Source organism: Corylus avellana, chromosome 5 (genome assembly GCF_965113065.1).
Source record: "Corylus avellana chromosome 5, dhCorAvel1.hap1.2, whole genome shotgun sequence".
In the NCBI taxonomy this organism is placed as follows: Eukaryota; Viridiplantae; Streptophyta; class Magnoliopsida; order Fagales; family Betulaceae; genus Corylus; species Corylus avellana.
In genome coordinates this window covers 1,657,319-1,680,673 of record NC_142494.1, presented here as the reverse complement: position 1 = coordinate 1,680,673, position 23,355 = coordinate 1,657,319, and the positions used below count along the sequence as shown (strand labels likewise).

General features: G+C 36.8%; 1 protein-coding gene and 2 pseudogenes across 2 annotated transcripts; 1 reads left to right on the top strand and 2 right to left on the bottom strand.

Annotated features, from left to right (window-relative positions):
* Positions 1 to 181: 181 nt before the first annotated feature.
* LOC132182872 (7-deoxyloganetin glucosyltransferase-like) lies at positions 182 to 1,728 on the bottom strand. The gene is made up of 2 exons (XM_059596228.1): positions 1,225 to 1,728; positions 182 to 1,130 (listed from the first exon to the last, which is right to left on the bottom strand). The coding sequence occupies exons 1-2, from the start codon at positions 1,726 to 1,728 to the stop codon at positions 195 to 197; spliced, it is 1,440 nt and encodes a 479-aa protein (XP_059452211.1). The 3' UTR covers positions 182 to 194.
* Positions 1,729 to 11,633: 9,905 nt separating this feature from the next.
* Positions 11,634 to 18,142, top strand: LOC132183048 (7-deoxyloganetin glucosyltransferase-like; annotated as a pseudogene). The gene is made up of 3 exons (XR_015912107.1): positions 11,634 to 11,666; positions 16,598 to 17,090; positions 17,198 to 18,142. The product of XR_015912107.1 is annotated as a 7-deoxyloganetin glucosyltransferase-like (transcript).
* A 3,652-nt stretch (positions 18,143 to 21,794) lies between these two features.
* LOC132183407 (7-deoxyloganetin glucosyltransferase-like) lies at positions 21,795 to 23,355 on the bottom strand (annotated as a pseudogene).

Genomic DNA, 23,355 nt, shown 5'->3' with positions numbered 1-23,355 from the left:
CCCAGTTCCCACAAACATATATAAACACCCATGATGTCATTTATGTTCATATTAAATTTAGCTGGATTTTCTCCAATGAACACTATAGCAAGTCAAACCCTTGGGCAGCAATCAAACGGATGCAGAGTATATATACCCAAAATTTTCAATGATGATACTTTTTTTATTATTATCACTAGTCTCTTGTAAAACATCTAACATTTTGATAAAAGCACATCACTCACCAACTTGTCTAAGTTGATGGTTGATGACCCATGTGGACCAGTGGCCTCTTCGGCCAATTTTTTCAACTCCATGACCTTTTTCCTCATTTTCTCACCCTTGTTTCCTTCCATCAACTCTCTCACAATCTTCTCCACTTCCCCTCTCTTGGCACCATTATCAATCTCCATGCCAATGCCCCATTCATTACAAGTATACTTGCAATTTGTTAGCTGATCCCCAAAGAAAGGCCAACAAAGCATAGGCACTCCTGCACAAACACTTTCAATTATAGAATTCCAGCCGCAATGAGTTAAGAACCCTCCAATTGAGGAGTGGCTAAGCACTTCCTCTTGAGGGCACCAACTAGCAATTAGTCCTCTTCCTTTAATTTCTTCCAGAAACTCAGGTGGCAAAATCGCTGATTCACCAACAACTAAATCAGGCCTAATTATCCACAGAAACATGAACTTGCTATTTGCAAGTCCCCAGCCAAACTCAACCAGCTGCTGTGGTGTCATGACAGTAATACTACCAAAGTTTACATAAATCACTGACTTTGGTGTCTTAGAGTTAAGCCAATTGAGGCACTCAGTTTCTTCTTTCCACAAACTATACCCTGTTGATTCCAGAGGGTCATTGGGTGAGTGATTCAGTAGCAATTGCTGAGGGCCAATGGCGTACACAGGAGGCAACATGGAGGAGAGAGCAGCCAATACTTCCTGTTCTAATGCATCAAATGTGTGAACAATGATTCCTGCAGCTTTAGGAGCTCTTTCTACTGCTTCACTGACCATTTTGAAGACAGGGTCATTTGGATTTGTAGTACGAACATAGCTTGGGAGATCCCTCAATCGGATATCTCTTATGCCTGGAATCCAGTCTAAAACTGTGTCTAGGTACCCATTTGTCAGATAACTCTCATCTGCAAAAAAAAATTATGTTTTTAGTTCGGAAACTTGTAATCAATCATAATAGCGATAATCCAAGAATAATATTTCAGTAGGGTGTTGATGTCATAACTTTAAGGGGTATGATGCCTTTGTCCCTGAGACAAGGAAGCTGCATAGAACCCATTAAGCTGCAAGCAGAGACGGTAAAGAGCATTACAATAGGGATTCCAAGCTCACGAGCAGCAGTGTGAGTGAATGCCAGGAAACCATCTGCGATAATGCAAGTCACTGGAGGATTGCTTGAAGAAGTTGCAGTAGTGTTGAGTTTGACAAGGATGTCTGAAAATGGAGCCAACAAGTTTTCCATAATGGATTCGCTAAGAGCATCAATGTCTTGGGTGGCGTTGGAATCCGATGGAGGAAGGCTGTCTGGAATGGTTTTGAATTGGAAGTCAGACGAGCCATCCAAGGACTTGGGGCCTCCAGATTTCAGAAAACGTTGATGGTTGAACTCAGTGTTGACAAAAGTTATGTGAAAACCTTTGCCGTGGAGAAGCTTTGCAAATTTGAGCATGGCTTTTATGTGGCTTTGAACTGGGCATGGAATACAAACTGCATGAGGCTTGGAATCCATTTCGCTCTCTCTTTCTGCTATCTGTGTACTTTCATTGTATCGTCTTATATAATGATCCATTTGGCTACAATTCCAACATCAGAAAGCATTGAATATTCTTTATCCCCTTTTTGACTTCATCATTTACTTGACAAGCAAGTAAACAGAGGCGGCTCCTTCAAATTAAGACAACAGTTTTTGTTCAAATTAATTTAGCTGGAAGAATTTCTGACAATTTAGTATATTAAACTCTCGTATGTTCAAAGAACATGTTAAACTTTATACTGAGCCCCACTTTTTTAATTTTTCTGATGGACACTTGAAGGAGAATTTGTCTTTTGCTTTGATAGGTTTTGTGTTCATTGAACAATCCGATCTATTACATACTTGCTGGCCAAGATATTGTGCGGAGGAGAGTTGGGGGACCAGGACATGTCAATTTATTTTGGGAAGACCAGTATAATTATTATTATTTTTTTACTCCTTAAAATATCCTTTTTAAGGAAGTGGATATGGGATCATGCCCCAGCCAGTTCCCCCTCCCTCTCTTTCTAAATAATGTCATTGTAAACGTATATTAATTATAGAGACTTTTTAAAAATTAGTTATAGTAATTTAAATAAACGGTTGAGCAAATTTCAGCCCAACCATCTTCGAAAACAACACCCTCGATATCTCCTTTCATCTCTTTCCTCTGAGACACTTAAAGATCGAATATTTAATAGCATCCGTTATACCCCTGCCTCTTCCGACAGAACCTTACGTGTCCTTCTTCTTTGCTACGAAAACCATTTCTTCCATCTTCTGAAGCTCGTCGAGGACTTTAGACACAAACAGCAAGCAATTATTTACCTCGTCACTGAAATCGAAAGCAACGGTTATGAGACCCAACGACCACCAAAAAAAAAAAAAAAAAAACCCACCAAACGCTGCCGTCCGCCAACCTCCACGAAAACCAAAGGGCACGCTTACGTCAATCATTCTCCAATACCCATCACTTACGCTGTACACTTCCACCTCCTTCTTCACCCGATTTGTGGCATCAGGGCCGCGCGCAACTTTTCGAATCCTCACCACCTTGTAGTCCTTAGATCTGGGGTCGAACCCGAACCCGACGCCGAGCAGATAAACGATAACTCCGGGTTCAGGGTGCCGGGAAAAGGGCAGCAGAGCCTTGAGCCCTGCCGACGGCGTGGCGGGGTTCTAGAGATAGATGTCTCTGGTTCGGAAATCGTAAGGAAACGGTCATTGTATGGTGCGGGACGTCAAAATTATTGGGCTTGAAAAATCAGGATCATCACATTGTTATTTCACGTTTTTTTTTTTTTTGATTAAATGTCATTATCAATGGGAAAAAGGCAAGAGGGAAGTGCAAAAGAAGAACATTCAATCAACTGCTCACATTCGAAAGTAGCTCTTCTTCCACTATTTTGTTAATTTTTTTTGTTTTCTTTTTCTGGGGTTGACCCAAAACAAAGTTTACATTCAAAACAGAGAGCAAAAAGATTTACCAATTGAATGAAAAAGTTCATTCTCATAATCTTAATTATACTTAAGAAATTACATTGTATACATCTCCAAGATCACAGCTAGCTGTTAGTATAACAAGTTAGAAATATGTATATCAGAACCATGGGGTTCTGATAATTTGCGGTCTTCTGGGTCGGGTTTGAGAAGGGGATGGATCTGGGCAAGTGGAAGAGATTGAGGAGGTCTGGAGTTGGGGGGTAGGGACTGTTTGGTAGCGAAGAATAATCGAAGCATTGCTGGCCGTTTTGAATGTCCATTTGCTGCAACTGTCGTTGCTGATCTTCATGTTTGTGTCCTCTGATATGGTGAAGATGAGGTTTTAATCCAAAAAATTCATTCGCGAAGAAGAACGACACGTAAGGTTCTGTCTAAAGGGGCAGTGGTATAATGGGTGTTTCAACAAAAATAAGTCACGTCCGCCACACGTGAGAGGAACTCCGTTAGGATTTTCACAGAAAATCCTAACAGAATGAGGTAAGTGAAAGGAAATTAAAGTTGAATACAGTAAAGTGAGAGATTTTGAACATTGGAGAGTGTTTGCAAAAGGCGCGTAAGTTTATGGGGTAAGGAAAATTACCCCGGAAGAAAAAATAGAAAATAAAGATAAATTGATAAATTCCATATTGATAAGTCTTGTTGGCCAACAATGGAGTTTTGGCAACCTCAAGACCGACAACCTAGCCAAGGTCAGTTTTCTCTTCTCAAGGCTAATCGGTTGGATGCTTGGTATATCAATAGAGACCTGCTATTCTTTCAATTATTGTCTATATCGTATGTTTAACTCTTTTTCAAATTCACCACTACAGATTCAATGTTAGATTTGAAAAAAGTATGGATGGAGTTGGATAGAAGTTGGATAGGAGAAAGAAAAATAGCATTTCTCATATCAATATGAAGACTACGGCTGCCAAGCATGAAACGTGGACCCTGAATCAATGAATCATAGGATTGCTGACTTGTTTGAATGTGCTGATTTAGTGATGAAAATGTGAGACGTAGTGGCTATGAAGAAGCCCATCGACTTGCAAATGAAGCGCTTTCTCTTTCCGATGAACATGTTCTTTTGGAAGAGGTTCTGTGTATCTTCGATATTGTTTCTTTTGAGCGCGGTAGTTAAGTAGATTTATATATTTATGAGATGCTTGAAGGTATTAAAAAAAAAAAAAAATAGAGTGAGTTTGAGGAGAAAATCCTTGTTCAAATATTAAAGAGTATTTACAAAAAAGAAAGATTGGAAGAAGGATATGCTTTCCCATATGTCAAATATTAAAATTTTACTGAGTTAGTTCCCTTCCAAGTTCAAAATAATGATATTTTTAGAATAGTGTCATTTATTTTTATATGGAATTATTAGATGTGGTAAATTAACTAAGCATCATACTAATAGATAAATTAATTCTCATCTTAGATCAACTTTAGAATTAAGAGATTGAATATTGAGGTTTTTAATATATCGAATTAACTTTGGAGAATTAGAGTAAAATCGATACTTGAGAATTAATAGTTGGACACTATATTAAAATCTGAGTCGCTCAATTGGAAGTTATATGATAATTTATCGGCTTTAATTTCCATCATGAAATTCCAATAAGGTGGGTAGGATGTAGCGCCACATATTTTAAAACCATTATTTTAGAGATATTAGTTTGATGATAAGATAATTGGGTGATTTAAGAAATGAAGTAATTTAATTAGACATATTAGATACCCATAGAATTTATTTAGATCAAACTAATAATAGGTAATTAAGTTAAAATAATAATATATGGGTTAGTAGTATTAATTAAATATTGTGGGTTGAGTGTAAGAATGAGTTTGTGGATTTTGTCGGTAGAGGAATTAAAATAATAATATGTGGGTTAGTAGTATTAATTAAATACTGCGGGTGGAGTGTGAATGAGTTTGTGGATTTTGTCGGTCGACGAATAAGTAAAATTGTTAGATAATGTTTTAATAAATCAGCAAAGTTATTGGGGGGGGGGGGGAGGGCGGCGCGGTGTCAGATTTGTGGAAATATTACACCAGAAACAACAAAAGTCAATAATAAGTGTGTGGTAGGTGAATTAGTGTGATTATATTAACTGTAATGCATAAATAAGTGGTTTTATAGATTAAGTTAAGAAAAAATCGTTTATTTAGAATAATTAAATAGTAGTTAATTGAATGTCGTAATGTTACAAGTCTTCTTAGAATCTTCCTAAAGTCCTCCCAAATGTGATGTACCTTTTAAAATTACCGTTGAATTTGAAATTTAATGTACTTAACTTTGATCTATTGATGCTTTTAAAAGTTACATCATATTTGGGATTACTCCAGAAAACTCTAAAAAGACTTATAGCATTACTCAATTAAATGATATAAAGTAGGTGAAGACATTGTGGGCTGTTAGATGGGAGTAGATAGATTAGATAGGATTTTTAAATATACTAGCTTAGAGCCCGTCCTACGCGGCGGTTTTTTTTTTTTTTTTTTTAATATATATAATTAATTAAGTCAAAAAGTTTTTAAAAGATTATCAACAACAAATTTTATTTTCTTCTCTTAATTAACAAATTAGCTACAAAAAATGACAAATGTTCATAAGATCTTTTTAAACCATAGTTTTACTTAATAGCATAAACCCACATATCCAATAAATTTAAAAATTCATAAATTTTAGTTCTTATAAATTGAAATGTGTTAAATATTTGTTCACATATATGTAGTTTAAAATGAAATATAAATGAAAAAAAAAAATTCAAAATAAAAACCTAGATTAATCAATTATAATAAAATGATTGATTAATCATTATATTCTAACAATGATACCACTTCTCAAAAAAATTGTTTGGGAGGAGAAAGTTCAACTCCTAAAAGTTCATTATATTCTAACAATGATACCACTGACAAAAATAAAGAAGTGTTCTAAAATAAATGAGTATATTGATATATGATTATAATTATGTTTACTAATTTTGTAAACAAAAGAATGTTAGTAATTTAATTTTTCTTTTAAAAAAGAAAGAGATCAAAAACAGTGACAGAAATATTGGAATACCCAAAAACAAAAATGAACAACAAAAGTCAATTAAATTTACAAAAGAAAATTTGAAACTTGTATTAAATAAAATTAATAAAACTTGAATGAAAAATAATATATAAATTAGAATAGAAATTAAGGACCCCAAAAAAAATGTAAACAAATGAAAAAAACTAATATAATAAAAAAGAACTATTTTTTCTATATTTTTCTCAGTTCCAATGAAATCCACAAATATTAGAAAAGGTTTTGTCAAATAGATATATATATATATATTTTTTCAACCATCCTTCACTTATATAAAAGTAAATGAAACTAATTTTAAGACATAAGAAAACAAAGACAAAAAAAAAATCTACGACCGGAAAATTGAGTGTGAAATATATTGAAAGAACTGAGTTTCTACGGAAAGAAACTCTATCACTATTAATATTTCTTGAATTCAATGTAAAATTTACAAAAGAAAAGTAATCATTTGAATAAAAAATAATATATAAATAGAAAGAAAAAAATAAGGGTCAAAAACAAAAAATAGAAGAACATAAGCACCGGAAATAAAGATAAAAAAAAATGAAAAATATGAAAATATTAATATAATTGAAAATAACTATTCTAGCAAAAAAAAAAAAACAACAAAGAAAAAAAAATTGTAATATAATTTTTCATTGAGAAATAACGATTGAAAAATTGAAAAGAACTATTATAGGAAAAAAAAATAAAAAAAGAAAATAATTGTAGTCTAATTTTTTATTGAGAAAAAAAGAATAGAAATTCTCTCTCTTTCTCTCGTCTTTTTTCGGAATTGATTGATATAAATAGAAAGTAAAAGCATAAAAAATAGAAAAAAGAATATAGGAGACAAAAACAAAAATGGAAGAACATAGGTACCGAAAATAAACATATAAAATGACAATGTTAATATAATGGAAAACGAATGTTCTAGCACGAAAAAAAAAAAAAAAAAATAAAAAAAAATAAAAGAACTGTAGTATAATTTTTTATTGAGAAATAACTATTGGAAACTTTCACTCTCCCTCCCTCTCGTCTTTTTCTTGAATTGAGTGTAAAATTTACAAAGGAACATTAAAATATAAATAGAAAGCAAGAGAAAAAAAGAGAAAATTAATCAGAGAGAAAGAGAAAATTTGGAAACCATTTGTTTTATCCATTAAAATATCAATTAAGTGCATTTCAAATAAACCTCTTACGTTTTATTTGTCTCACATTGAGATATAGAGAGAAAGCAAGAGAAAATAAAAAGAAAAATAAAGAAAGAGAGGGGGGGAGAGAGGGAATCAGATCCTCTCCATTTCCAGTTCACGGCTCAAATTTTTCTAAAAGATCTAACGGTGAAAAATTGCCAAGCTTTTAAAATGAAGAAAAAGCTAGTTAACGGAAGAAAATAAAACGTTGAATTTAACGGGCTCTGGAAGTGCGTGCGCTCTCAGTCATTACCCAGAAGTTTACACTTTACACACTGGTTTTAGCTACAACGTCGTCGTTTTGCCTTTGTTTTGCCGTCATGGTGGACATCATCTTCTTCGTCGTCTTCGTCTCCAAACTCCGGTTGTAGACTTAGGGGCGAGAAACGCCGTGATATTCACTAGCAATGACTCTCCCTTTAGGCTTTTAGTTGACTCCATGGCCGTACGAAACAACAGACTTCTCCGCGTTGGCAACCATTCCTTCATTCGGGTTCTTCATCAATCATCATCATCATTAATTTTTTATAAACAGCCAAATACTGGCCTCTTTGTGGGCTTAAATAAAGGCCATGTTGTCACCAAGAAAGAATTGGCTTCACGTCCCTCTGATCACAAAGGAGTAAGTTGATTCATTTGCTAACGTACTTTTATGGAGTCTATGTCTTCATTGTTTTAATACCACCAAGTCACGTTTTACATTTGGGAATCATTAAAGCAAATAACTTGTTAAGTTGTTTGCATCATCAATAATTGCTATAGGCCACGTCGTTGCACGTCCAAACCAGTTGGCCACTTCCTCTGTTTTAGTTCCCATAAACAGAGTGTAACAGACTATAAGTGAGGGGTCGCCCTTCCCTTGCCCGCTCTGACTACACAATGTATTATCAGGCACCGAAGCTTCTCTACACCCCAAAGCTCAAAGATTTGCGTCGAGCCACCTACCACTGGTGCTGAAAGAGCAACATTACTAATTACTATTCAGTTAAAATAAGCTCGAATCCGAACATTTTCACCTCTGCGCCTGCACGCACTCATACTCATACAAAGCTCACTCGTAAGTTTCAGGCAAAAGATGAGGTCCTTACATAATTAGATACCTCCCAATGGACCCAATCTCTTTCACCACCTTAGCATCAAAGTTTCCATTGTCTGTCAACTTCTGAGACGCTTAAAAGTAACAACGAAGACAAAATACTAAAAAAATAACAAATAGCGCCTTTTATTAGGCTTTTGGTATCATTTTTCCTTCAGTTTTTTTCTAATTCTTTTTTTGGGTTCAGTTGGTTGCTGGTTTTGTTGTATTTGTTTTAGTGGTATATGAAATCTAATTCATTAAAAATAATAATAATAATAAAATTTGCAGAATTTGTTGCCTTTTCTGTTACAAGAAATTAATCAAGGTATATAAACTGTCCATTAAATTCACATTCTGAAATTTAGGTGACGCAAGGAAAAAATCGATTGAGCATTGGAATGGAAAAGAGAAGAAAATTCCAACATTTTAAAAACATCACTTTTCGATTACCAACCGGAGAACCCTGCCATTTCGTACGGCCATGGAGGGGAGAGAGTCAATGCTATGAAACAAAGGAAAAACGAAGATGAAGAAGAAAATTATGTCCACCATTACTATGAAACAAAGGAAAAAAGACGACTGTTGTAGCCGAGATCACTGTGTAAAGTTTCATGGGGAATGACAGAGTGCACACTTTAGAACTCGTTAACTTCAACTTTTTTTCTTTTCCTTCGTTAACTAGCTTTCAAGGACGTGGCAAGATCTAAGCCGTGAACTGGATCCGATTTCCGGAGAAAGAAAATTTGTAAATTTTTTGCTTTTTTCGTTAAGATAGTTAAATATATTACAAATAAATCTCATACGTTTTAATTGTCTCACATTGGGATATAAACATAAAGCAAGAGAAGATAAAAAGAAAATTAAATAAAGAGAACCTTTTATTTTCTGCATTAAGATATAAATTAAATGCATTCCAAATAATATAAAGAGAAAGCAAGAGAAGATATAAAAAAAAAATAGAGAGAGAATTTGTAAACCTTCTATTTTCTTCATTAAGACAATTAAATATATTACAAATAAAACCTATACATTTTAATTCTCTCATATTGAGATATAAACATAAAGCAATGAAAATAAAATTAGATAAAGAGAAAGAGAGAATTTGAAAACCTTTTATTTTTTTTTTTTCATTTAGACAATTCAATGCATTACAAATAAAACTCTTATGTTTTAATTGTCTCACTAAAAGGCTAACATCTAAAACGCCATATGTCGCAATTCTAAGTACTTTCTAATAGGACTGATTGAGAATACATGTCGTAATTCTACGCACTCTCTAAACCAAAACTCGGCTTTATTTATATATATATATATATATACCACACATAAATTACCATACATAAATGCACGTGAACAAGAGGCTACTTCCTTCAAATGATCAATGTCATTGTAAACGTCTATTACTAAGTAGTGGTTTTTGGCACACCGGCGTGCTTGAACAGTAGACATGTCAATGTTAAAATATTATAAAATATTATTAAAATAATATTTGAACAATAAAAAAAAAAAAAAAATATTTTAATACTGACGTGCTTACTGTTTATGCACGCCAGTGCACTAAAAATCACCTCTCCTGAGTAGGATATTGTCCAAAATGTCATTGAAAAAGAAACTACTTTTTGGAAACGATAGCAGTTTTAGTAATCGGTTGACTTAAAGCAGATCCAACCTTCACTAAATTCCATCCTCCATCTTTGAATAACAACACCCTGGTCTCCTTCCTATCTGTTTCCTCTGAGACCGAAAGTGATCAATGACGAATGAATTTAACACAAAATTAAATAATTAATTAGGGGTTGTTTGTTAAACTCCCTTTAGAGCATTTTTACAAACTCATCAAATTTTATTCCCTAAAATAACAAAAGTACATTTTTCTCTATTTTAACTATCAACTTTTTTAAAGCACCGCATCAGCCTTACTATTTTAATTATCCACTTTTGCTAATCTAATTTTTTTACCAAACAAGTACTTTTTTCTTCAGATAAACTTTTTGAGTGTTAAAATTACTTTTAAACCTTTTAAACGCAATTTCAAACAAACCATAAAGCTAGTGAGTACTGTTCACTCACAATTTTATTTTGGTAAAATGGTGAGGCTAAAAATGAAAGATTTTAGACATTTTCACAAAATTGCTTTACCAAAATAACCAAAAAATTGTTTTAGTGAGGCTGCAAAGAGTGCTTTTACCTAAATACTATTTATGTCTTTTTGTGGAAAAAAAATGAGAATAATGATTGGTATAAAAAAGGAAAAAAATTGTATTAAAAAATGAAAAATCTTTGTTTGCAGTGATTTCTTTATTTGTATAATAATAAAAAACAAATGACGTGATATAAAAATTGAATATTTTAATGTTAATTATTTTTTTAAAAATAAAATAAAATAAAGTAGCATCCAAGAGAGGGGAGGTTGTTAATTAAGTTGTTAACAATCAACCCCTTATGCCAAAAGTGAATAGCATGTTTGATGTTATCTTTGAAAAATATAGCTTTTAAGTAAAAAAAGTATTTTTTAACAAAAATTTTATTTTTAAGCTTTTGTAAAAAAAAAAAAATTTTAGTCATTTTTTGGGCTTTGAGACCCTATATATATATATATATATATATATATATATATATTTAATCAAACATGGACTTTTTTTTTTTTTAAAAAAAAAAACGAATTTTTTTTAGTATAAATGCATTTTTACGCTCTCAAACTTTTTTACATAGGTTTAGACTTTTCACTTAATTTTTTTTTTTATATAGTTTTTGTGTATTTTTTTTTAATTATAAAATAATTATAAAACAATCAGATTTTAGTATACGGTCATTCACTTTGGGTCCCAGAAACAGATGGGAAGGAGACGTGAGAGGGTGTTGTTTTCAAAGATGAAGACACGTGTTAAGTTAGAAACGTTTGCAATGACGTTACCCATTTGAAGGAGCTGGCAGCCTCTGGTTTAAGTGCATATTAATTTGTCTCGTAACTGGTAAATGATATGTTCAAGGTCAAGGGATAAAGGATAAGGGCCGAATTGTAGCCACAATTATATATATATATATATATATATATATATATATATATTCACAGAGGACTAGAGCAAAGAGAGAGAAGGAAATGGATTCAAAGATAGTAAAAGGTGAAAAGGTGTCAACTTTTCTTTCATTGTATTCTCGTATATTTTGTTTACAGGGATATTATACACATATATAGAGAGATTTGATATGCTATTCTTGGCTATACAGATTTTTAGGACTAGAATCATATAATTATTCCTATAATCTCTCTCATTTAATTCTCAATTGACAACTCATGCCAACACTCCCCCTCAAGTGGAAGCATCCAATTCTTCAATGCGCAACTTGTCTAATGAGTTGTAGAAATCCTTGCTTGATACGGCCTTTGTAAGAATATCTGCCAATTGGTCTTCTGACTTCACAAAAGGAAACCGAATTATTTTAGCTTCAAGATTTTCTTTAATGAAGTGTCTGTCAATCTCTACGTGTTTAGTGCGATCATGCTGGATGGGATTTTGAGCAATAGCAATAGCTGCCTTGTTATCGCAAAAAAGGTCCATCTCGGAGGTAGGGGCGAATCCAATTTCTGTTAGAAGTCTTCTGAGCCATAGAAGCTCACAAAGCCCTTTAGCCATTCCACGAAACTCTGCTTCAGCACTTGACAATGCTACCACCTTTTGCTTCTTACTTCTCCATGTAACAAGATTTCCCCCAACAAACATGAAGTAGCCTGAGGTGGATCTCCTGTCCGTGGTGTTCCCCGCCCAATCTGCGTCTGTATAACCATTAACTTTGAGATGGTAGTTTTTGGAAAACATAAGCCCTTTTCCCGGGGAGGATTTTAAGTATCGTAAAATCCGGATTACTGCTTCCATATGATCCTTACTAGGTTGGTGCATAAATTGACTTACTACACTCACTGCGTAAGCAATATCAGGACGGGTATGTGAGAGGTAAATAAGTTTCCCAACTAACCTCTGGTATCTTCCTTTGTCTGCTGGCATTTTGCTTGGATATTCTCCGAGCTTGTGATTTTGAACAATTGGAGTGTCTGCTGGCTTACAATCCAACATTCCAACCTCGCACAGTAAATCTAATATATATTTTTTCTGAGAAAGAAATATACCTCGTTCTGATCTAGCAACCTCTATTCCCAGAAAATATTTAAGTCCTCCTAGATTTTTCATCTCAAATTCGGTTGCCAATTGTTTCTGGAGCTTAGCAATTTCCTCTGTATCATCCCCTGTGATGATCATATCATCGACATATACGATTAAAGCTGTTACCTTGCCCCGTTGGTGCTTCAGAAATAATGTATGATCTGAATTACTTTGGCAGAAGCCATACTTCTTCATTGCTTGACTAAACCGCCCAAACCATGCTCGAGGTGATTGTTTCAGTCCATACAGTGCACGCTGCAATTTGCACACAACTTCAGTCTTTGAAGATGCTGTGTAGCTTGGAGGAATATCCATGTAGACTTCTTCTTCAAGGTCACCGTGGAGAAATGCATTTTTTACATCTAACTGGTGCAATGGCCAGTCCAGGTTGGCTGCTAGAGATAGCAGAACCCTGACTGTATTTAGTTTAGCTACTGGTGAAAAAGTCTCTTGATAATCTACACCATATGTCTGAGTGTATCCTTTTGCAACTAGCCTCGCCTTATATCGTTCTATAGATCCATCTGCCTTGTGTTTAACAGAGAAAACCCATTTGCACCCGACCGTCTTCTTTCCTTGGGGTAGTGGAACCAAGGTCCATGTTTGATTTTTTAGTAGTGCTTCCATTTCTTCCTCCATCGCTTTAATCCACTTGGGATCCATTAATGCTTCCTGAACTGTAGTGGGGATATGACATGCAGACAGCTCATGTGAAAATGTCTTGAGAGGTTCAGGTAGCTTTTCAGTGGAGACATAGTTGGCAATTGGGTACCTTGATCTTCTTTGCTCAATATCTGGAGAATATCTATTTGGTGGCTTGCCTCGGTTATGCCTGAAAGGTAAGTTATATCCAATAGAAGTATCTATGTCATTTATATAGGAGGGTGTACCGATATTGCTTACCTCAGGAATATTCTCAGGAGATGGGCCTGTGGGTACTAGGGGCAGGGGAGTTCTGGTTCTTCTCCTGATGGTGGAGGCTCCGTTTCCTGAGACCCTCTAGATTCAAAGGATATGTCTTGCTCCGAAGATGTATTTGTTGATTCTTCGCCACCTATTTGTGTGTTATTCTGCTCTTCAAACCATTCAAATGTTAGCCACTTCAACTCTTCATCTAGTGTCTCCCCCTGAAGAGAAGAAGTGAAGGCCGAGGAGGGGTAGAATGGTGCAGCCTCCAGAAAGGTGACATCCATGGTCACATAGGTACGCTGAGTAACGGGGTCATAGCAGCGGTAGCCTTTTTGATGCGCAGCATAGCCCAAGAATAGGCACCTAAGTGCGCATGGGTCAAGTTTGGTACGCTGGTTCTTAGGTAGGTGTACATACGCCACACATCCAAATATACGAGGAGGGAGCATGAGGGCTGGAGGTACAGAGACCGAGGCTGATAGGGACTGTAATGGGGTTTGAAAATTTAATATTTTGGAAGGGAGGCGGTTGATCAGGTAAACAGCAGTGGAAACAGCATCGGGCCAATGTCGTGTGGGGACATGAGCGCCAAGGAGGAGGGCCCGGGCAGTCTCAAGAATATGTCGATTTTTCCGTTCAGCTACCCCATTTTGTTGTGGGGTTTGGGGACATGAGGTCTCGTGTATAAGGCCATGTTGTTGAAAATAGGAGTGAAAGTGGTGATTAACATATTCACCACCGTTGTCTGAACGGAGAATCCGAATATGAGCGGAAAACTGGGTGTGAACCATAGCATGAAATGACTGAAAGACCTTAAATACTTCATCCTTATGTTTCAGCAGATATAACCACGTCATGCGGGTGCAATCATCAACAAATATCACAAACCAACGTACACCAGATACAATAGGTATGGGAGATGGTCCCCATACATCGGAATGAATTAAAGCAAATGGGGTATCACTTTTATTCATGCTTAATGGATAAGTAGCCCTATGACTTTTGGCTAAAATACACGTATCACAATTAAATTCAGAGGTCTCTACATGGGAAAATAAATTAGGAAACAAATGCCTTAGATACCCGAATGATGGATGTCCCAAACGACGATGCCATAGCCAAATCTGTTGAGGCTTTGAACCAGGCAGGGAAGACACGTGATGCGCTCGACCCAAACTGAAATCTTCCATGTAGTACAATCCCCCCTTCTTAGTACCACGCCCAATTATCTCCTTGGTGAGAATATCCTGAATAAGACAAAAATCGGAAAACATTAGCACTACACAATTTAGTTCTGTAGTAATTTGACTAACAGACAATAACTTGTGGGACAAGGAGGGAACAAGTAAAGTATTCGATAAATGAAGAGAGGGTGATAGGGTCACAGTTCCGGCCCCTGTGACCGGTGAGATCATTCCATTGGCATTTGCAATGCTAGTGCGCCTTGGAGATGAGTGGTGAGAGAGGTCTGCGGGGTCAAAAGTCATATGGTCTGTGGCCCCAGAGTCGAGAAGCCAATCTCCATGGTCGACATCGTGGCTATCACTAAGCAAGGCATGACAGAGATTACCTTGATCCACAAGAGAGCCATCAGGTTGAGAAGAGGCAGTGGGTGGTATTAGAGAGAGATACGGTTTTGCTGCCGCTATAGCAGCCTTGCCCGTGCCTTCAGCCATACCCCCAGTATCCCCTTTTTTTCGAGCTTGGAGTTCATGCCACCAATCAGGATATCCATGCAACTTAAAACAATTTTCACGTGTATGCTTCATATTACCACAATGAGAGCATTTGAGAGTGTCAGATGAGGGGCGGGCTTTAGGAGCAGATTTCCCAATATGTTGGGGAGCCGATCCAGAGAACCCAAGCTTGAGGCCTCTCGAAGCCAGCACTGCTCCTGACGGTGGTTCATGGTCCCCAGCGTTCATTACCGCTTGGCGAAGGGCCTCTCTGCGGACATGAGCATACGCTTGCTCCACTGTGGGAAACGGGTGCAGTTGTAACACGTCGCTGCGAATATTGTCCAGTTTGTCATCAAGGCCATCCAAGAATACATACACCCTTTCTTCTTGGAGAAGATTATTATATCGTTGAATATCAGCAGGGCACTCCATCGGATTTGGACGACGAAAGTCAATCTCACGCCAGAGACCTTGCAAGCCGGTGTAGTATTTTTCCAGGGAACCACCTGCTTGGCGGAGACGTGAGACACGGCGCCGGAGATCATAGACCTGGGAGGTATCACCACCGTCAAAATAGGTGGTAGCAACAGAGTCCCAAACCTGTTTAGCTGTGGGGAAGCGAATAAAATTGCCGATTAATGCCGGATCCATGGAGTTGATCAGCCAGCCCTTGACAATGGCGTTGTCAGTGCGCCATTTACGAAAGGATGGGTCAGTCGGAGACGGCGAGGTTAGTTCGCCATTGATGTAACCCAACTTGTCTTTGCCGGAGACGTACATCTCGACAACTTGGGACCATAGGGCATAGTTGGAACCATCCAACTTGATGCCAATCGGTAGGGCCGCAGGTTCAGAGGTCACGGTAGGAGCCTGAGCTTTGGACAAAGCTTCGGCCATCGTGGTGGTGAATAATTCAGAGAGGAGTGTTTTCGAGTTGGTGGGAGATTCTTCCATCTGGATTTGGGTTTCGGCGGCGGAGAGGGGTGTATTCTGGTTGGTGGGAGATTCCTCCGTTTGGATTGGGATTGGGATTGGGATTTCAGTGGGTGCCATAGGAGAGGGTGGTGGGTGAAAGGAGGCTAGAAGCTAGTGATGGATGTGAACAGGGAGCCAGATCGTGAGATGCTCTGATACCATGTCAACTTTTCTTTCATTGTATTCTCGTATATTTTGTTTACAGGGATATTATACACATATATAGAGAGATTTGATATGCTATTCTTGGCTATACAGATTTTTAGGACTAGAATCATATAATTATTCCTATAATCTCTCTCATTTAATTCTCAATTGACAACTCATGCCAACAAAAGGCTCATGCAGTTTGTCTTCCCTTGCCAGGTCAAAGCCACATAATGGCCATGCTCAAATTTGCAAAGCTTCTCTATGGCAAAGGTTTTCACATAACCTTTGTCAACACTGAGTCCAACCATCAACGTTTTCTGAAATCCGGAGGTCCCAACTCCTTAGATGGGTTGCCTGACTTCCAATTCAAAACTATTTCAGACAGCCTTCCTCCATCGGATCCCAACGCTACCCAAGACGTTGATGTTGCTTCCGAATCCGTTGTGCAAAAGTTCTTGGCTCCATTTTCAGACCTCCTCCTCAAACTCAACAGTACTGCAACTTCTTCAAACAATCCTCCAGTGACATGCATCATCTCAGATGGTTTCATGCCATTCACTCAAACTGTTGCTCAAAAGCTTGGAATCCCTATTGTAATGCTCTTCACGATCGCTGCTTGCACTTTAATGGGTGGTATGCAGTTTCCTCGTCTTAGGGAAAAAGGCTTCACACCCCTTAAAGGTATAACACAAAAAGGAAACACCCTACTGAAATCATGGATTATCTCTAATATTATTATTGATTACAAGTTTCCAAACTAAAAAAAAAAAAATTATTTCTTTTTGCAGATGAGAGTTATTTAACAAATGGGTTTTTAGACACAGTTATAGACTGGATTCCAGGTATGAGAAATATTCGATTGAGGGATCTCCCAAATACTTTTATTACTACAAATCCAAATGATCCTTTCTTCATACTGACCGTTGAAGCAATAGAGATAGCTCCTAAAGCTTCAGGAATCGTTGTTCACACATTTGACGTGTTAGAGCAAGAGGTTTTGGATGCTCTCTCCCCCATGTTTCCTTGCGTATATGCCATTAATTGGCCCTCAGCAACTACTATTTAATCACTTACCCAAAGATCCTCTTAAATCAATTGGGTATAGCTTGTTGGAAGAAGATACTGAGTGCCTTAATTGGCTTAGCTCTAAAGCACCCAACTCAGTAATTTATGTGAGCTTTGGAAGTGGCATTGTCATGACACCACAGCAGTTGGCCGAGATTAGTTGGGGACTTGCAAATAGCAAGTTCACGTTTTTGTGGATAATTAGGCCCGATTTAGTTGTTGGAGAATCAGAGATTTTGCCACCTGAATTCGTGGAAGAAACTAAAGGAAGAGGACTAATAACAAGTTGGTGCCCTCAAGAGAAAGTGCTTAACCACTCATCCATTGGAGGGTTCTTAACTCACTGCGGGTGAAATTCAATTATTGAAAGCGTTTGTGCAGGAGTGCCCATGATTTGTTGTCCATTCATTGGGGATCAGCAAACAAACTGTAAGTATGCTTGCAATGAATGGGGCATTGGCATTGAGATTGATAATGGTGCCAAGAGAGGGGAAGTGGAGAAGATTGTGAGAGAGTTGATGGAGGGAAACAATGGTAAGAAAATGAAGAAAAAGGCCATGGAGTGGAAAAAATTGGCCGAAGAGGCCACTGGTCCACATGGGTCTTCATCCATCAACTTAGACAAGTTGGTGAATGATGTTCTTTTATCAAAAGGATAGATGTTTTAGAAGAAAGTGATAATAAGGGAAAAATATAAAATGACCCCTTAAACTATCAGTCATTTGTAATTTAGCCCCATAATATTCAAAATGTAATAAAATGGCCTCCTAAACTATTAACTAGTTGCAATTAGGCTATTCTGTTAGTCAATACCATCAAAATAGATGGAAAAGTAAAAACGATGTCGTTTTGTTAAGGTAAAGTTACTAAAATTCCCTTTTAGGAAAAAAAATCAAATTAAAAAAAAAAAAGCTCACTAAACGTTCTCGTTTTGCTTTCAAAGAAAAACCCTTGCACGACAACCATATCAGACTTCCGTCCAGCAATTTCTCACTTTGTCTTCTTTATCAGGAACCCTTCCAGTTCGTCACTTCCCTTCTCCACACAGCTGCCCAAACTTCAGTTAACCTTCTCCTCTCCGGCTCACCGCTCGTCAACTTTGAGCGTTTCTAACGCAGTTAGACTGATGATTCTGGTAATTTGCACATTCTCTCTTTACCCAAACCTATTTAAAATCTTCACTCAGTGCAAATGCTTCAGTCGCTAAAACATCAAGAGATGGTGTGAAAAGTAAAAATTCCAATTCTCTCCAATGTACCATGGAAGACGCCCAAAAATATAGCCCCTGAAACACCAAAATTACTCGTTTTCCAAATTTCGGAGTCAGAATCCAAAGCTTTTTCCCAATACCCCACCAAATGTCAAAGCTTCAAGCACCAAGAAAGACCCCAATTCACCACTAAGGAACCCAGGAAAAAAAAAAAAAAAAAAAATCAAGCTTTCCAAAACATCAAGATGAGTTTTCTGCAGATTGAGCAAAAAACCTGACGTAAACAAAGACTTTTTCCATGTGGGTATCTTTGTGACAGCCAAAAAGAGAGGTCCCAAATGCTTATCTAACACCGACCCATTAGTTTTTTATGCAGAATTTCTACTATTAGGCAGCCATTAAAGATTGAGAAAAATGGTGGTGCCGTGGTGAAAGAGAAAGGAGAAAGCTTTACAATGTTGTTGGCTGACAGTGGAAGAATAGGTGACAGTTGGGGTAGGATTGCTGGGCCCATTAAGAAAGGGAGAGAGAGAGAGAGAGAGAGAGAGAGAGAGAGAGCTTTTTGTCTGTAAGGAAAGTTTTGGCTGTCTCCATTTTCTCTGCTACATTTCATCTTCAACCATCATCAAAGTCACCACCACCCTCTTCTGATTCTCCCTCCCTCTCTCTCTCTCTGCATGTGTTAAATGAAGGTTGGGCAGCTGCGTGGAGAAGGGAAGTGACGAACTGGAGCCAGGAGGGGTTCCGGATGAAGAAGATAAAGTGACAAACTACTGGACAGAAGTCTGATATGGTTGTCGTGTAAGGGTTTTTTTTTTGAAAGCAAAACGACAACGGGCTTTTTTTTTTTTTTAATTTTTTCGTAAAAGGGCATTTTAGTAACTTTATCTTAACAAAACGACGTCGTTTTTACTTTTCCATCCATTTTGACAGTGTTGACTAACGGAGTGGCCTAATTGCAACTGGTTGGTAGTTTAGGAGGCTACTTTATTACATTTTGAACATTAGGAGGCTAAATTGCAAATGACTAGTAGTTTGAGGGGCTATTTTATATTTTTTCGTGATAATAACGAAAAAAGTATCATCATTTAAAATTTTGGGTATGTATACTTTGCATCCGTTTGATTGCTGCCCAAGGGTTTGACTTGTTATAGTGTTCATGGGAGAAAATCCAGCTAAATTTAATATGAACATAAATGACATCATTTACCAAATCTAGGGTGTGTTTGGCAAATCATTTTGCCTATGTTATTGTAACACACGTGGATTGATTATAGTATAAAGTTTTGAATTTTTTGTATTGAAGGTGAAAAAGTCTTGTTTTATAGTGTTTTTTTGTTTTTAATTTTTGTATTTGAATAGTAATAAAAAATAAATGATGTGATAAAGAAAATGAATAATATGATATAAAAAATGAAGATATTTTGATGATGATTTTTTGAAAAAATGGTGCATGAATAGTGGTGTTGAGGGCGTGAAATGGTTTGCCAATCACAGCCCTAGAACTCCCACAATGACCATCAACACAAATGAATACAAATAATGTGAGATCAAATTTTGCTTTCGTGGGGTGTTTATATATGTTTGGGGGAACTGGGAAGGGATGCATGTGTCATTTAGTTTATTATCGTTTTGAGACCAGATAAAAGGAAAACATTTCCCTACCAAGTACCAAGCCAATCGAAGCAACGAAAGTAGACATTTGCATCTACTCTAGATGAGAGTATATTCGGAAAGAATAAGCTTTGAGTCTATTTCACCACCTGAGCAGCTTGGGACTTGGTTTAGGCCGTATGAGTTTAATTTATAGATTGACATTTTTTTTTTTTCTATCAAATAACAGGTCAAGCGAATTGTGTTTTGGTCAACCCAACACAACTTATTTATTGGAGGTCGTATCGGGTCAACTCAACATGACACGTTTATCAAACGGATTGTATCGTATCACCTGCTTATTTTAATGGGTCATGTTAGAGTTAAGGAGTTTGATTAATTTAGGTAAACGGGTTGTGTTAGGCCTGACACTTAACGAGTTGTCAGGTCAACCCAAATCTAACACAATTTGTTTTGGTCATTGGAATATTTTTTTGATACAATTTGGCTCCCCTAAATCTAAATTCCTAGTTTCGTCCATGCTTGGAATGGATGTGACGCAATACAAAGGAAACATAAAAGAAAAGACAGAAAATAAAGATAAATTGATCAATTCCATATTGATAAAAGTCTTGTTGGCCAACAATGGAGTTTTGGCAACCTCAAGGCCAACAACCTAGCCAAGGTCAGTTTTCTCTTCTCAAGGCTAATCGGTTGGATGCTTGGTATATCAATAGAGACCTGCTATTCTTTCAATTATTGTCTATATCGTTTGTTTAACTCTTTTTCAAATTCACCACTACAGATTCAATGTTAGATTTGAAAAAAGTATGGATGGAGTTGGATAGAAGTTGGATAGGAGAAAGAAAAATAGCATTTCTCATATCAATATGGAGACTACGGCTGCCAAGCATGAAACGTGGACCTTGAATCAATGAATCATAGGATTGCTGACTTGTTTGAATGTGCTGATTTAGTGATGAAAATGTGAGACGTAGTGGCCATGAAGAAGCCTATCGACTAGCAAATGAAGCGCTTTCTCTTAGTGATGAACACGTTCTTTTGGAAGAGGTTCCGTGTATCTTTGATATTGTTTCTTTTGAGCGCGGTAGTTAAGTAGGTTTATATATTTATGAGATGCTTGAAGGTATTAAAAAAAATTAGAGTGGGTTTGAAGAGAAAATCCTTATTCAAATATTAAAGAGTATTTACAAAAAAGAAAGATTGGAAGAAGGATATGCTTTCCCATATGTCAAATATTAAAATTTTACTAAGTTAGTTCCCTTCCAAGTTCAAAATAATGATATTTTTAGAATAGTGTCATTTATTTTTATATGGAATTATTAGATGTGGTAAATGAAGTCATTTATTTTCATATTAAATTTAGTTGAATTTTCTCCCATGAATAAATGCAGAGTATAGCAAGTCAAACCGTTGGGCAGCAATCAAAGTATCAAATGGATGCAGAGTATACTCAGATTTTTAAATGATGATACTTTTTTCATAATTATCACTTTCTTCTAAAACATCTATCCTTTTGATAAAATAGCATCATTCACCAACTTGTCAAAGTTGATGGATGAAGACCCATGTGGACTAGTGGCCTCTTCGGCCAATTTTTTCCACTCCATGACCTTTTTCTTCATTTTCTTACCCTTGTTTCCCTCCATCAACTCTCTCACAATCTTCTCCACTTTCCATCTCTTGGCACCATTATCAATCTCAATGCCAATGCCCCATTCATTGCAAGCACACTTACAGTTTGTTTGCTGATCCCCAAAGAATGGACAACAAATCATGGGCATACCTGCACAAACACTTTCAATAATCGAATTCCACCCGCAGTGAGTTAAAAACCCTCCAATGGAAGAGTGGTTAAGCACTTCCTCTTGAGGGCACCAGCTAATTATTAGTCCTCTTCCTTTAGTTTCTTCCACAAACTCAGGTAGCAAAATCGCTGAATCACCAACAACTAAATCAGGCCTAATTATCCACAGAAACATGAACTTGCTATTTGCTGGTGTGGTGTCATGACACTAATGCTGCCAAAGTTCACATAAATCACTGAGTTGGGTGCCTTAGAGTTAAGCCAATTAAGGCACTCAGTTTCTTCTTTCCACAACCTATACCCAGTTGATTTCAGAGGGTCTTTCGGTGAGTGATTAAGTAGTAGTTGCTGAGGGCCAATGGCATATACACAAGGAAACATGGGGGAGAGAGCATCCAAAACTTCCTGCTCTAACGCGCCAAATGTGTGAACAACAATTCCTGAAGCTTTAGGAGCTCTCTCTACTGCTTTAACGGTCAGTTTGAAGACATGATGATTTGGATTTGTAGTAATAAAAGAATTTGGGAGATCCCTCAATTGGATATCTGTCATACCTAGAATCCAGTTTATAACTGTGTCTAGAAACCCATTTGTCAGAAAACTCTCATCTGCAAAAATAAATTATTATTATTATTATTATTTTTTTAGTTTGGAAACTTGTAATCAATAATAATATTAGAGATAATCCATGATTTCAGAAGGGTGTTTCCCTTTTGTGTTATACCTTTAAGGGGTGTGACGCCTTTGTCCCTGAGACGGGGAAACTGCATAAAACCCATAAGCTGCAAGCAGAGACAGTGAAGAGCATTAAAATAGCGATTCCAAGCTCACGAGCAGCAGTGTGAGTGAATGCCAGGAAGCCATCTGCAATAATGCAAGTCACAGGAGGATTGTTTGAAGAAGTTGCAGTAGTGTTGAGTTCGAGAAGGATGTCTGAAAATGGAGCCAAGAAGTTTTCCATAATGGATTCGCTAAGAGCATCAATGATTCAATGTCTTGGGTAGCGTTGGAATCCGATGGAGGAAGGCTGTCTAGAATGGTTTTGACTTGGAAGTCAGACAAACCATCCAAGGACTTGGGGCCTCCAGATTTCAGAAAACGTTGATGGTTGAACTCTGTGTTCACAAAAGTTATGTGAAAATCTTTGCCGTGGAGAAGCTTTGCAAATTTGAGCATGACCTTTATGTGGCTTTGAATTGGGAATGGAATACAAACTGCATGAGCCTTGGAATCCATTTCCCTCTCTCTTT

Excerpts from the sequence above, each read along its gene's own strand:
- LOC132182872 (XM_059596228.1), bottom strand. The coding sequence starts at position 1,728 with ATGGATTCCAAGCCTCATGCAGTTTGTATTCCATGCCCAGTTCAAAGC. Across the intron at positions 1,131-1,224 it reads AAGGCATCATACCCCTTAAA|GCAGATGAGAGTTATCTGAC; the intron begins GTTATGACATCA and ends TAATTTTTTTTT.